A 13,687-nucleotide genomic window follows, 5' to 3' on the forward strand; every position below is an offset into this window, starting at 1 on the left:
CAAAATGAACTGTGGCAATTTCACAACTACTCTTATTAATAATGCTATATGTTTGTTTATAGTAAACGTATGACAATTCAAGAAGCATTACGTCATCCTTGGTTGACAATGGATTCTGACATCTTAGCACGCAGACGTGCTCGTCGTATTGACCCAACTCGATTGAGATCATTCTACGAAAGAAGAAAACCAGAGGTATGGTACTATCCCACCTTGTCATCACAAATCTGCTTACAACTCTAAATTACTAATATACAATCAGCTACTATAATTTCAAGTAATGGTAATTGGTGTGGTTATTATTGATTCAAACATTACTTGATCTACTATTTTAGGGTGCTGGACAAACAGCATTGGCTATTGGTCGGTTGGCCCACACAGGATCCCTGCGTGAAGTACACAAGACGTTTAGAGGCCAAACTTTGAACGAAAGAATTGTGTTTATGGGTAAGAATTAAATATTTATAAAAGTTTGTCTTTTGGTTTGCAAATCAAAATTGGTTTGCTTTTACTAGTAGCTATAATAGCTAATTTAATTTAGTAATAATATTGGTAAATTATCTTGTTGTATTAGGTGTGCGAGATGCTGCACCACAATTTGTCAAGCCACTTGTTAATACTACAGCTATAGAAGCCAGCAATGGTCGCTTTGAATGTGAAGTGTCTGCTCTTACAGAACCTCTTATATTGTGGTGAGTAAACGATATTTTTTTAAGTATAACTATAATTTTCACAATATTTAATTCAAAATACTGTACTATACATTATTTATTTTTTATTTACAGGTACAAGGGATCTAAGTTATTGCCAATCAGCATCAAATACAAAATGTTTTATGATGACAGAAAATACACGCTTGTTGTTCATGATGCAAACATTGACGACATTTCCAAATACACATGTAAAGCCAGTAATTCATACGGTCATGCAACATCAACAGCGTCGCTTGATGTAGAATGTACGTATTTCCTATATAAAAGGGCAGTTGCATCGTATGGGGAAAAAATAACCAATATTGTAGATTAAGCAATATCCAATAGTACATTTAGATTAATAAATAGATAGATTACTTCTTTTTTTATTTGAGAGTTGACAATTGAATATATTTTCAGTATTAGATGATGATGAACTTGCTAACCGTGGTGAAAGAAGAACCATTGGCTTCAAGCGTCAAAAGTAAGTTTAAAGTCAAATGTGTGATTGTAGTGTATACTGTATTAACCATAGCATTCAGTTACTGTTGGCTGGGAATACTTTCTTTACTTTCATTTTAAATAACTATGTATATTACAGGATTCCACTGGGAGAACGTGCAAGAAGACGTCGTTCACTACACGCTGCTGCTACAGGCTACTTGGATATGCCTCCTCAGTTTGTGGCAACACTTCAAGATCAAGAATGTGGATTAGGCTTTATTCTACCACTAACCTTCCAAGGTATTTTTTCAAATATTACACTCAACCTATGTATGTTACAGTTACTGTGTGCTTATGAGATGTAGATTGTATTACAAACCACTTCAACCCAAAGCTGTATTTATTCATTATTGTTAGTTTATAATTAGATCATAAATGGGCTCCAAAGGAAATAAGCTCCTAAGCTCTTTGGCTACTTCTGAGCTGGTAGCTTAAGTGAAGTTGTGATTTTGTATAATATATGTATTTTAATTGATTTTCTAATTTGAATCATTTAATTTTTATTTTTAGTACATACACCACCAGAGCCTCGTGTTACCTGGTTCAAGGGTACAACAGCGATAGTAGATGACCGCCACTACACACAGCATGCTGCTAATGGTTCATACGCATTAACAGTACAAGAGACAACTTTAGAAGACTCCGGTGAATACTCAGCACAGGTTTCAAATATTGAAGGAACATCTATTACAAAATGCATCATTTCTGTTGATGGTAATTATTTTATTATTTAGTTTATTTATGTGTTCACATATTGCATTACCAAATTATGGCAAACCGGTGAAGGCTGTGATTTCTATTATTATCTCATTGAAATTCATTCAGATTTATGTTTACCTATGAAACTCTGATATCATTAAAACTAAGTACATTTTTTTTATCTTAGAACATTACATCGACAAATATGCTGGCTACAAGAAGCCATATTTTGAGAAGAAATTACGAGATATTTTGATTGTTGAGGGCAGTGCAGCCCGCCTTGAGTGCAATATTAGTGCAGTACCTGATCCAGAAATTAGATGGTATGTTTACATTTAATTATGTTCTTGTTTTCCTGACTCTAAATCTGTAGTACTCAAATTAGACAATTAACAGTTAAGCATGCTTGTGTGTATCTCAGTTGCCAACTATATTATTAAAAAGTTTTATCAGGTGTTAAACACATACATCTGGCCGTTTCCCTTTGTTGTAGTATTTGGTAATTATGCAGGATTACTTTTTCTTACTTAAAAAAACCCTTTCAACCTGGGATTACACATTAAAATATTGTATATTTTATAAACTAATTATTACTTTATAGGTTCAAAAATGACAAAGAGGTAGCTGATGGACATCACTACAAGATAGATTGTGAGGATGACGGTACCCATACACTGACAATACAAGAGGCATTCTTACAAGATGCTGGATCATATACCTGTCAAGCTAGTAATCTACTTGGACGTATCTCATGCGAAGCTACCCTCAGTGTAGAACGTAAGTTAAACTTATTTTTCAGAATTATTTCAATTTATAAACAATGTAGCTCAATTTTTTTGTATACGTCTGTAAACAGGAAGGTACTTCATCATAATTTACTGATGGAATGTTGAATGAAATTTGTATAGCATTGAATTAAAGTAGTCTGTCCAAAGATGTTGAAAATGCATCTCAATGATTTTGAATGAACCAGATTTACAATTGATGAATGATCAATAAAAAATGATCTTGAATCATATGTTCATTCTTCACCAGAAGTTCATAATATAACTTTTGTACAGTAAAAAAGTATAATCATACAGTGATGAAAGTTCAATCACTTATTTAGGAAAACTTGTTGGTCTAATCTTTCAATATTATTACTGGGAACCCAGTATTTTAATAGGAGGGCGTGTACTGACCAGATCAACCATAATCAAGAATTTCTTTTGTTATATTATGAACCAGGATGAAAGAAAACAAATCATTTTTATAAGCTTGAATAGTCTTCACCAATTTTGGGCAAAGAAGGGAAAACTTTAAAAATGTCTGTAGACCTATCAGCGTCTATTTATACCCTTTATGTGTTTGTTTATTACGTCAAATATTTATGTAATTGAAAGATGATATACAGATTATATATCATATGTTTTCTAATTTTGCTAAACGTAAATTCTATAGGTGTGCATAGAAGTTGTGGGGGTTTTTACTGTCACGATATCAAATTAAGTAATATCATATTTCGCCGAATATAAAGTTTTGTTGAAAGCTGCCAGCTTATATCTCTCATTGACATGTTGCTTGAGGAATTTGACCTTTCGTGCGGATGAAGATTCTGTTTGTATAGATCGTTAATGAGAATTCTTCTAGCAGTTCCCTCTACGCGATGAAATATTTCAGATAGATTGGATAACATTTTGCACTCGGCTTTTGAGAACAATAAAAGTTAAGCGTTGATTAAAATTATATTGCACAATCCTTGATTTAAAACAAAATTCAATGGCGTTTTACTTTGTGAATATCAGTTACATTTAATGTCACAGTGTTTTCTATAGACTAAAATAAATAATATCAATTGTTGTATAGTTGTAACATGTTGTTGTAATAGTCTAACTTCATTTTATTTCACTTTACTAATAACTTAAATAAATTTAAAATAATATTACAAAATTAGGAACTCCAAAAACAACAACAGACTTATATAATGATGAAGATTTTTTTCTTAACTAATATGTTTTTCCAAAAAGTTTAAAAAATAAATAATAATAAAAGTAATATAGATTATATAAATTTAAGATAATTTATTTAGTTAATATCCAAATATGTAAATATTAAAATAAATTACAAAGAACCTTTAACTAATAAAAGTTTAAATTTACGTTTAAATAAAGAATGGTTATGTGATTTTTTTAAGAGATAATGTTTAGTGATCTACAATACAAAAACAAAACATATACATTTGGTCTACAATTTGACGAAATTCTATCGTTTCGGCGTTTTTTTGCAACAGCTTTTACAAATTGGACAAGTAACTTTTGATATAACCCTTTTTAACTAAAGTAATATTTAATTTTGTTTCGATATTAAAGTTAATAAGAAGTGTAGTATCATTTGCTCATTTAGAATGCTAAGTCATGCAAGCATACACTGTAGGTATCGTATCGAATGTCTTGGAATGCAATCATACGCCGCTATAAATCTAATCATAGCTCGACTCTCGGCTCAAGTATGTATATCTGAGTAGTGCGGTATGGCTTACGAATGACATAAACGCTGGCATGCTGAGTTAAATTTCAAATTCACCCAGGCCTGCATAAGACGAAGACGTGTCATGGAATATAGGCCTACCTATCGCAAAGATGGGTTTTCTCCAAAGACAAGGACATCTCGTGGTCGCGGTAAAAAGTTACGCCGATTGCGAAGGAGTGCTTCAATAAAGAATCTTATGACAACTTACCTTGGGGAAGATTCTGGATCTGACGATGGTTTTGATCCAAAAGTTGTATCCGTAGCCAGGAAGCCTTTTGTCAGCTCTAATTTTACAGATTATACGCCTAAGCGGACGAAGCTCACATTTGCTGATACAGATTTCAAATTTCCGGCCAGACCTGTAAAGAAATCATATAGTGATTATTCATACACGAGTCCAAAAGTATCTACCTACAAAAAACCATTGACAGATTATCCATACAGAAGTCCAAAATTAGACTTTCGTATTCTTGATGACATATACGAGGATGACTTGGTAAAATCTGATACAGAAGACGTGGAGACATGGGACCTTCCAGCATCCAAAGTAGAGAATTTCATAGATGAACCCCTTGAAGATATCTTAGAAAGATATTTACCTGGATATACTCCACCAAAACGAAACAGTGTCATGAAGACAGTCTTAACAGAAAAGTATCCAGTCAGTTTGAGCAAAAAAGCTGTCTCCATACCATTGAAGGAACGTGATATTTATTTCAGAAATGATGGCTACAGTCCAGATAGATATATTACTAGTCGCTCAAGAAGTCCTACTAAAACGCCAGTTAACAAAAAGAAGAAAAACATTTGGAAAAATAAGAAACTTGTTGTGCAATCGTATGACTCGCCCTCACCACTAAAGTCAAGAAGTCCGACAAGAGCTCCACGTAATCACCGTGAAATCGAAAATGACAATTTAATTGACCGGTATTTACTAGCTTACTGGTTACAAGATAGTTATGATAGAAGTCCTAGAAATAGTCGTAAGCTTGATTATGATTACTTATCAGTCCCTTCTTATTCTTATACAGGCTTGAGTGTATCTAGTGATTATGGATCGCCATTATCAAGGTAAGACAAGTTTTGTTTAGAAAATCATGTAATCATTTAAACATATATGTAGTATTATGACTTTAATATATATTTTTTCATTTAATAACTGTGCGATTATGACGGGTTTTTTTTACATTTTTGTATTTTTGTTTACATATTGGTACAAATAATGGTTTTTTTTATCACAGAGAATCTAGTACTGAAGATCTGACCAACTTTGTTCCGAGACGACGGAAACCCAAGAATGTAGCACCATTCTTCAGCCTTCCTCTTCGTCGAAAGACAATAGTAGAAGGCCAGACAGCAGTGCTGGTGTGTACTGTACAGGGAACAAATGAGCCTATAATAACATGGACTAAAAATGGACGTCAAATTCTGGATGGAGAAACGTGTAAAATAGCTTTCAAGAGAGGGTCATGTTCACTGGAGATTGGTAATGCGCAGCAGACTGATACTGGTACATATCGTTGCATCGCAACTAATGCTGATGGTGACGAATTTACAACCTGTGAACTTGTTGTTGACGAAAGTAAGCCATTGTTGATTTATTAAAATATTTATTAACAAATCCATCATTAAGGGTATGTTACTTGCCATTTTATGTTGCATTTAAAAATAAAAAATCGTATTCCTTCCCAATACTGAAAAACTGAGGAAATGCGAAATACACTAGTTACGCGATCCAGATTTATAATACTGTACATACGCACATATATATTTTTTTTTCAAACAAGATTGTGCTAAGATACCTGACATTCCTTGCTGTTTATTTTGAACGATGACACAACATTACATGATCGTAATGTTTATTTATTTAGGATAGAAATAGATATCACTTATAACTCCCAAATCAATTGAATAGGATTGCAGTGTTTACGTAGTTTTTGCAACACGATATGCCAACGCATTAAACAATTCTTACTTAATTTCGTCATCAAATAAAATGTCAATAATGTGAAGCCCATATAAGGATATCTATACTTGTATTCATTATCTACATTTTCTGAGAGTATAGTAATTATGTACACGTAGGCCTACAAACTAGCAGTACATGATAACATGATAATAAAACCAGACATGTCGTTATTTTATCACAGATGTGAATCTATCGGTAAATCGTTAGCTAACACAGCTGTTATGACATGAATTTATGAACAGGAAACATGTGGTTTACGAATTATTTAATTATACAAGTAAATTGAAATGACTTAATAGCCGATCTGTTGTTACTATGTAATGGAAATAAGCTAATAGCGTTTTGGTCTATCATGGAAAATCTTTTATGTATTTTTATTTGGAAAGTCAGTAATTTATGTTATCACTTTGTATGTATTTTTATGATGATTTTCCTAATAAATTCAAATCAAATCAAATACCACGGAGAAACCTCTTCATGGTAATACAAATCTGTATTTTAACAATCTAAATTCGTTTATCGTGTAACATTATGTTATTAATATTTCAGGTAAATTATGCTTCTTTATTCTGTGTATCACTATGTTTAGGTTTACCTCCCGATGACAGATTAAACTACACTAGGCCTTCGTTTCTGAAACCACTCAAGTCCCAGTATATACAGGAAGGCAAAACGGCTCGGTTCGAGATCATGGTAACCGGAACTCCTGAGCCAAAACTTACATGGTGAGAGACTTGCTGCGCAATAATATTATTTTAGTATACCCATTGCTGAGTGACTAATGATTATTATTATTACATCATCATTATGTTTTTGACCATGTTATCAAGTTCAACATTAAATGTAATTAGCTTTACGGCCACAGGTATACATTGATTAGTCACTATGTATAAACACATTTCTGGTTTAAATGAATATATACAAATTCCATGAAACATAATAGATTACTAACTAGTAATTGTTTATTTTATAATAGGTGTAAAGATGGTGACACAATATATCCTTCCGGTCGTATCTTACTTGATAAGTATCTAGGAGGTGCATATTCACTTTCAATAGCTAACGTTGCACCTACCGATGCTGGTCGATACACACTGATTGCTTCATCACCCGCTGGAACAGTATCCTGTGGATGTGAGCTTGCTGTTATGAAAGGTACGAGAATTATGCTTGGTATTCAAAAGTGTATACTTATTTACAAAGATATTTGTTAGTAAATTCAGTTTACAATATTGTAGTAAAGTTTTATCATTTATATTTTAGCTGAAGCAGACATAGACGGAGATGAATTCGATAGAGATGATGATCATCGTCGAACACAAAGACAACACCGAAGATCACGATCTGAAAGACCGCAACGTGAGAAACGATCACAAAGAAAATCAACCAGAACATCACAATCACTGACAACCGACTACGAGTATAGAAGAAGACAACGTGCCATAAAGTACCCTTCACCAGACACTCGTGGAAGCTACACAGCGGCCTCAAGTTATTCCAGTGCATCTCGATTTTCTAGTAGCAGCAGCTCTCGAACAAAATATGATCGATACCTCACAACAGACTACAGGTCAGGATCACCAGATATCAGTGGAGAGCGTAAATCCAGAAGAAGATCGAGTGACGATGCAAAAAAGAGTGATGTACCTGAACCAATAGTTCCAAAAGCTGACGATAAAGAGGGCACCGGAGCTCCGGTGTTTGTCCAAGAGCTGAAAGACATTTCTGTTTATGACGGCGAACGAGTTGTTCTCGAAGTAGAAATTGATGGTTAGGAACTATGTTTAATCTAAATTTAACTAATATAAAACTAATGAACTCAACTCTTCTTAAATTATAACTAAAGCCGTTTTACGATTAACAATAAAACATTATTTTAGGTTAGTGCAATTTTATCTCTTGATATAACCTGGTTTAAAAACCTACAACGAAACAAAGGTGATGATTTATATGTTGTTCTAAATGTTGTTCACTCTTCTCTAGTTTGAAGAAATATTTCTAAATCACAATATTAATTATGTTGTTGTTAATAGGTGCACTGCCAATGGATATCGGTTGGCTGCGTGACGGTAATGATATTCCAGACGGCGATAACTTCCGATATGTTACCAAAGGAAAGATATACCAACTTGAAATTACTGAAATACTCCAAGAGGACGCTGGTAAATACACTTGTGAAGTGTTGAATGATTATGGTGAAGCTGATAGCAGTTGTAATGTCAAAGTTCAAGGTAGTAATCTAATGATTATTTACATATTGTGCTTTTTATACCAATATTTTCATCATTTAGACTATTTCTTATTCTCAAAAATTTTATTAAATCTACTACTACTAATCTACGAAATATCTGAGACAGCAGGGTGAGTAACATAGACAACATTTGTTTGCATTGTGCCTGTCTCAAAAGTAAGCATAATGTATGTATAGATGCAGAAAAAAATTCATTTAAAAATATATCTATAATAGAAGTTAAACCAATTTATATATCTTCACATTAACAGAAGAGCCAAGTGTTAGCATAAGTCAGGATATAAGTATTAGTATAAGCACGGATCAGCCTGCAATAATTGAAGAAGATCCAGTTCCACCAGAGTTTTTCGACAAACCAAAAAATACAACATTTACCGAGGGAACAAGTGTTATGTTATCATGTGATTGCGATGGAGACCCATTACCTACAGGTAATTTACTTGTATTTAACGGAATGTTATATAATAATATTATAAAAGATAACTAATAATTTTAGCTTCTACTTTCAAATAAATAAATTAAAAATAAAAATAACATAACATAAGATGGTTTTAATTTGACTTTTGCAGTGAGTTGGTATAAACAAGGAGATGATAAACCACTTAGAGAAAACGACCGATTTAAATTTACTGACGAGAAGTTTGTGCACACATTTGAAATACCAAGTTCAGTGGCATCCGATGCTGGGGCGTATTTGTGCAAAGCTAGCAATGGAGAGGGTGAAGTAGAAGCAGAATTTGAACTAACATTAGCTACTGTTGACGAAGATGCTGATGGCGTTCAACAACCTGAGTGAGTTACAGTATTTATTTATTTATTTTCTTAATAGCCAGTGCTAAAATAATAGTGAGAAAAGGTTTGTGTGGTATCAGTCATTGTCAGTAGGGACATTTTGTTTTGATAGTTACGTCATGAATTCGGTGTGCGCATGCGAGGACCGATGCGCTTCCGATCACCAACGAAACAACGTAGGTCCTAGGTTTTAGGTCGTCAAAAATCAAAAGTTCCCTATTGTTGGTAGGTTCACTGGATTTAAGCGCTCAGCATTATGCAATTTAATCTAACGTTTCACATGGGTACCCTTTTATATGACGTATGGTACATCGTAAACATGGAAACAAAATTAACAAAATATTTGTAAGGATTCTGAATTTTATAAAATGTATATTTTGTTTAGTGTGATTTTTAATGAATTACATGCTCAATTTCATAGTGTAAAACCACAACAAACTGATGCTGATAATAACATTACTCAAGACAAAGATGCAAAGACAGTTCCTGAAGAAACATCATCTATTAGCAATATTAGAATAGAAATATCACCAGTTCAAACAAGTAAACCAGAAGACTGCTATAACAAAATATACCACGAGACACTTATCACAAAACTTGGTATCAATGAGGAAGACTTAATAAGAAAACCTAAACAACCTAATACTAAAGATAATGGAAGTGCTAATAATATCGCTGAAAAGAAAGATGACAGTTTGCCAGAGTGCACACAGTCTAAAGTTCGCATCCCTTCATGGTTAGCAGGTTCTTTCAAGCATGATACGAAGGCGGTAAAAGCTCCAGAGCAAATGACATCCAAACCTAAAAAACAAGTTGAAGCAACAGATGGAACCAAGTCAAAAGATGCTATCAATATTAAAGCTATTCAGCCAGGTGGGAAAATTGGTAGTGACAATGATGCAGAGAATAACACTACTTCAGATGATCGTAAGTCTTCGAAAATGGGTAAATATGATAAGAAAGACGAGAGCCTAGAACAAGGAAGGAACGCTAACACTGACATATCCCAAGACGTTAACTCAACCAAACAGTCTGATGCAAAATTGAAATCTCAAAAGTCAAATGAAACTGCAGATATCAAGCCTGCAATTCTCTCATTTGTTGTCACTACAGATAATCAATCTCAAAATGTCCACCATGATGTCACGGTAGACAAGTCGATAAAACATAACGCTGGTATCAATATTGGAAAAAAATATCAAGTTAAACCAAATGGTGCATCTCTACCTAAAGAAAATGTAGCCAATAAACAACCTAAGAAAAGTTTTACCGGCCCTAAACAGCAATCAGACATAAAGCAAACGATGTCATATCAAGACTACAAGAAGAACAAAGATAGTATGAAAAATGCTGAATACAAATCGCTGCCGCCCTGGCTTGAACATCTTGGAAGTAAGAACAATGAGTCTGGTAGTGAAAGTGACGATGATTACGATAGTGACGATGATGAAGAGGATATTCTGGAAGAAATGCCAGTACCAAGAAAAAGGTTGATTTTAAACATTCTGACACAAACTCTGCACCGTCACGAACTCTGCACCGTCACGAAAAGATCAAGAAATAGTTGAACACAACACAATGTAGACCTAGATAAGAATTAAACCCACATTAATTATTTGCACTTTTTACGCCTGTTGATGGTGGGTACTTCACATGTGGTTTTGTACTGCGTACCGATTGGTTTACTAGTTATGTTTTCAATACGTAATGACTTCATGTTACAGTTCCAACACTGCCAACTGCACATTACATGCAAAATTATGAAGGACAGAAGTGGAAGGAAAGTAAGGACGCGTATTAGTTAGTTACCGCTACCGCGCGCCTTTATAATCACTCACGTCGTTTCACAACCACACCTTATTTTCACTTTACATACGGTTAATTTTCACTTTACATATCGTATTGTGGAAATAACTTTTTTTAAATTTGATTTGATTGCCTAAACTGGATTAATTACATAATTTTAATTTATTTAGGATGATTGGAAGTGTACCAGAACACCCCGTTGGCAAACCTCATGTGTCAAATGTGACTAAAAACAGCCTGACGCTGGCATGGTATGAACCGACATATGATGGTGGAAGTGAGATCACATCATACAAGGTAAACATTTTTTTTTTTTACGTTGATACCTTCTGTTTTTTCTTATAAATGTCAAACATTATTTCAAGGAATCCTCTAAATTATGTTGCTAATATTTCTGATAGATTGAGGAGGGTTCCAACTCGATTTGGACAGAAATTGCCGAGGTTAATACAACATCTCACCATCTCAGTAATCTTCAACCAAATACGGAATACAAATTCCGAGTTAAAGCAGTTAACAGAAACGGCTGCGGTGCTGTCAGTAAAACATCGAAACCTGTGACCACAAAAGACCCAACAGGTGAGACTTATATTCAATGTTCATCTATCGATGTATCACTTGCCAATTGAAACCTCTGTTTATAGCGACAACATCATTGACTTATCTATTCTATTTATTTGTTTTTCGATTCACAGATGATGAAATTAAAACGCATGAGAAGTGGGTTAAGCCTTACTTTGAGACAAAGATGAGTAATGTTGAGGTCGTTAAAGGCAAAGAGATGAGATTTGACTGTGTTGTTAAAGGAACACCAGTCACAGACATCAAATGGTGTGTTTTTTTTCTATCATATTTGTAGTCGACACAGTTGCAAACGTATGGAAACCGAATTATGAAAGTTGGTATACAGGTTCAGTGGAAGGAACCATTAGTAGAGATAGAAGTTGTTTGTATAACGTCTGGTCTACTGCACTTTGAAACAGTTATACTATAACTTTATTAATTTTATTCTATTTAGGTTTAAAGATGGAAAGGAATTAACAGACAGTCGACGTTATCAATTTGCGCAAGGTGTCGAGGTGATCAGTTTACAGATCGCCAAATCTGAAGACGACGACGCCGGAAACTATATTTGTGGAGCAGAAAACACGGCTGGAATAGCATACTGCAAAGCACATGCCGTTATTAAAAGTTAGTTATAATTGTATACATTATAATTATTACTGTCTCCGATATCGTTAGATAATTCAATTAGATGTTGCTTTATTATGAGAATATGACAGGTGATTAATATACGAAGTCCAAATGGGATAACATCACGATTACCAACTGTATCCAGAATTTTAACATTTACAACAAATTATATCTATATTTGACATAGTTATTACTTTAGTCGTTTGATTAAAAATAAGCGACTTCAAGCTGCTGCCCGTAAGCTTGAAGTATGCAAATTTAATCTCACAATAAATAAATAAATTAGTTAGTTTAAGCAAATTAAGCTACGTATGTGGTAGCTCTCTTTTGTTTTGACGTGTTCGTAGACGCAGACACATCCGGACATTTAATATAAAATAGTAGTAATTATGCAGTAATGGAATCCACAATTCAGGTATCGAGATTGTTTGTGTTTGTAGTAAGCAACAATACCGTAGTCATTATAAATTAAAATACATAATTTTAAAATAGTATTTATTGTTCACCGAAAATTGATTAGTAAATAAAAGTGCAATTACACAAAAAGGCTTCGTTATGTTATCGTCAGAGATTTTTTTTTCTCAAAATGACCAAAATATACACATTTCAAAATTAAATTATATTACAGATGCACGTATAATGTCATACCATAATTCTTAATACTGTTATTACTGTACATACTTTTTTTAGAAAATGAAAATCTTTTCCAAATATAACCATCAATCAAAATTCACTAACATTGTTATATGTGCACGTATATCATCATCTTATGGTGTCATAACCAATTTGTATCAACAAATAAGAGGATAAACATTTACTCATTTTTCTTTAAATATTCTTTTACTATTATTATTACTATGCTGGGATTTAAACGGTCGAAAATTGGTCATTTTTCGAAAAAAAAATCCCTGTACTAAAATATGGCTATATATGCGCATATATTGCTCTTGTATCATCTTATAGAGCCATAGTAACCAGTTTTGTCGAAAAATAAAAGGGTCGAAATTTTGCCATTTTTTGAAAAAAATCCCTGTACTAAGGCCTACAGAGATTTTTTCGAAAGATGCCCAAAATATCGAATTTTTTAAATGCAATTATTATGCGATAATATGGCTACATATGCGCATATATTGCTCTTGTATCATCTTATAGAGCCATAGTAACCAGTTTTGTCGAAAAATAAAAGGGTCGAAATGTTGCCATTTTTTGAAAAAAATCCCTGTACTATTAGTAGGCCTACAGAGATTTTTTCGAGAGATGCCCAAAATATCG

At 33.4% G+C, this 13,687-nt stretch overlaps 1 protein-coding gene across 6 annotated transcripts in view; it reads left to right on the plus strand.

Moving 5' to 3' along the window:
* LOC144842250 (titin-like) overlaps positions 1-12,971 on the plus strand; it is a 79,241-nt gene extending 66,270 nt beyond the window's left edge. For all 6 annotated transcript variants that reach the window (XM_078698664.1, XM_078698671.1, XM_078698690.1 and 3 more), the window contains 22 exons: positions 63-195; positions 336-447; positions 575-692; positions 786-958; positions 1,113-1,176; positions 1,294-1,436; positions 1,707-1,910; positions 2,083-2,218; positions 2,497-2,672; positions 5,435-5,474; positions 5,645-5,985; positions 6,962-7,097; positions 7,349-7,527; positions 7,636-8,142; positions 8,406-8,603; positions 8,875-9,054; positions 9,193-9,415; positions 11,392-11,518; positions 11,623-11,800; positions 11,917-12,052; positions 12,240-12,412; positions 12,505-12,971. In XM_078698664.1, coding sequence (XP_078554790.1) covers positions 63-195; positions 336-447; positions 575-692; positions 786-958; positions 1,113-1,176; positions 1,294-1,436; positions 1,707-1,910; positions 2,083-2,218; positions 2,497-2,672; positions 5,435-5,474; positions 5,645-5,985; positions 6,962-7,097; positions 7,349-7,527; positions 7,636-8,142; positions 8,406-8,603; positions 8,875-9,054; positions 9,193-9,415; positions 11,392-11,518; positions 11,623-11,800; positions 11,917-12,052; positions 12,240-12,412; positions 12,505-12,512 — 3,685 coding nt within the window. In that variant the 3' untranslated portion in view covers positions 12,513-12,971. The remainder of the gene's footprint in view (positions 1-62; positions 196-335; positions 448-574; positions 693-785; positions 959-1,112; positions 1,177-1,293; positions 1,437-1,706; positions 1,911-2,082; positions 2,219-2,496; positions 2,673-5,434; positions 5,475-5,644; positions 5,986-6,961; positions 7,098-7,348; positions 7,528-7,635; positions 8,143-8,405; positions 8,604-8,874; positions 9,055-9,192; positions 9,416-11,391; positions 11,519-11,622; positions 11,801-11,916; positions 12,053-12,239; positions 12,413-12,504) is intronic.
* Positions 12,972-13,687: the final 716 nt, after the last annotated feature.

Source organism: Antedon bifida, chromosome 1, assembly GCF_963402885.1.
Source record: "Antedon bifida chromosome 1, ecAntBifi1.1, whole genome shotgun sequence".
NCBI classification, from domain to species: Eukaryota; Metazoa; Echinodermata; class Crinoidea; order Comatulida; family Antedonidae; genus Antedon; species Antedon bifida.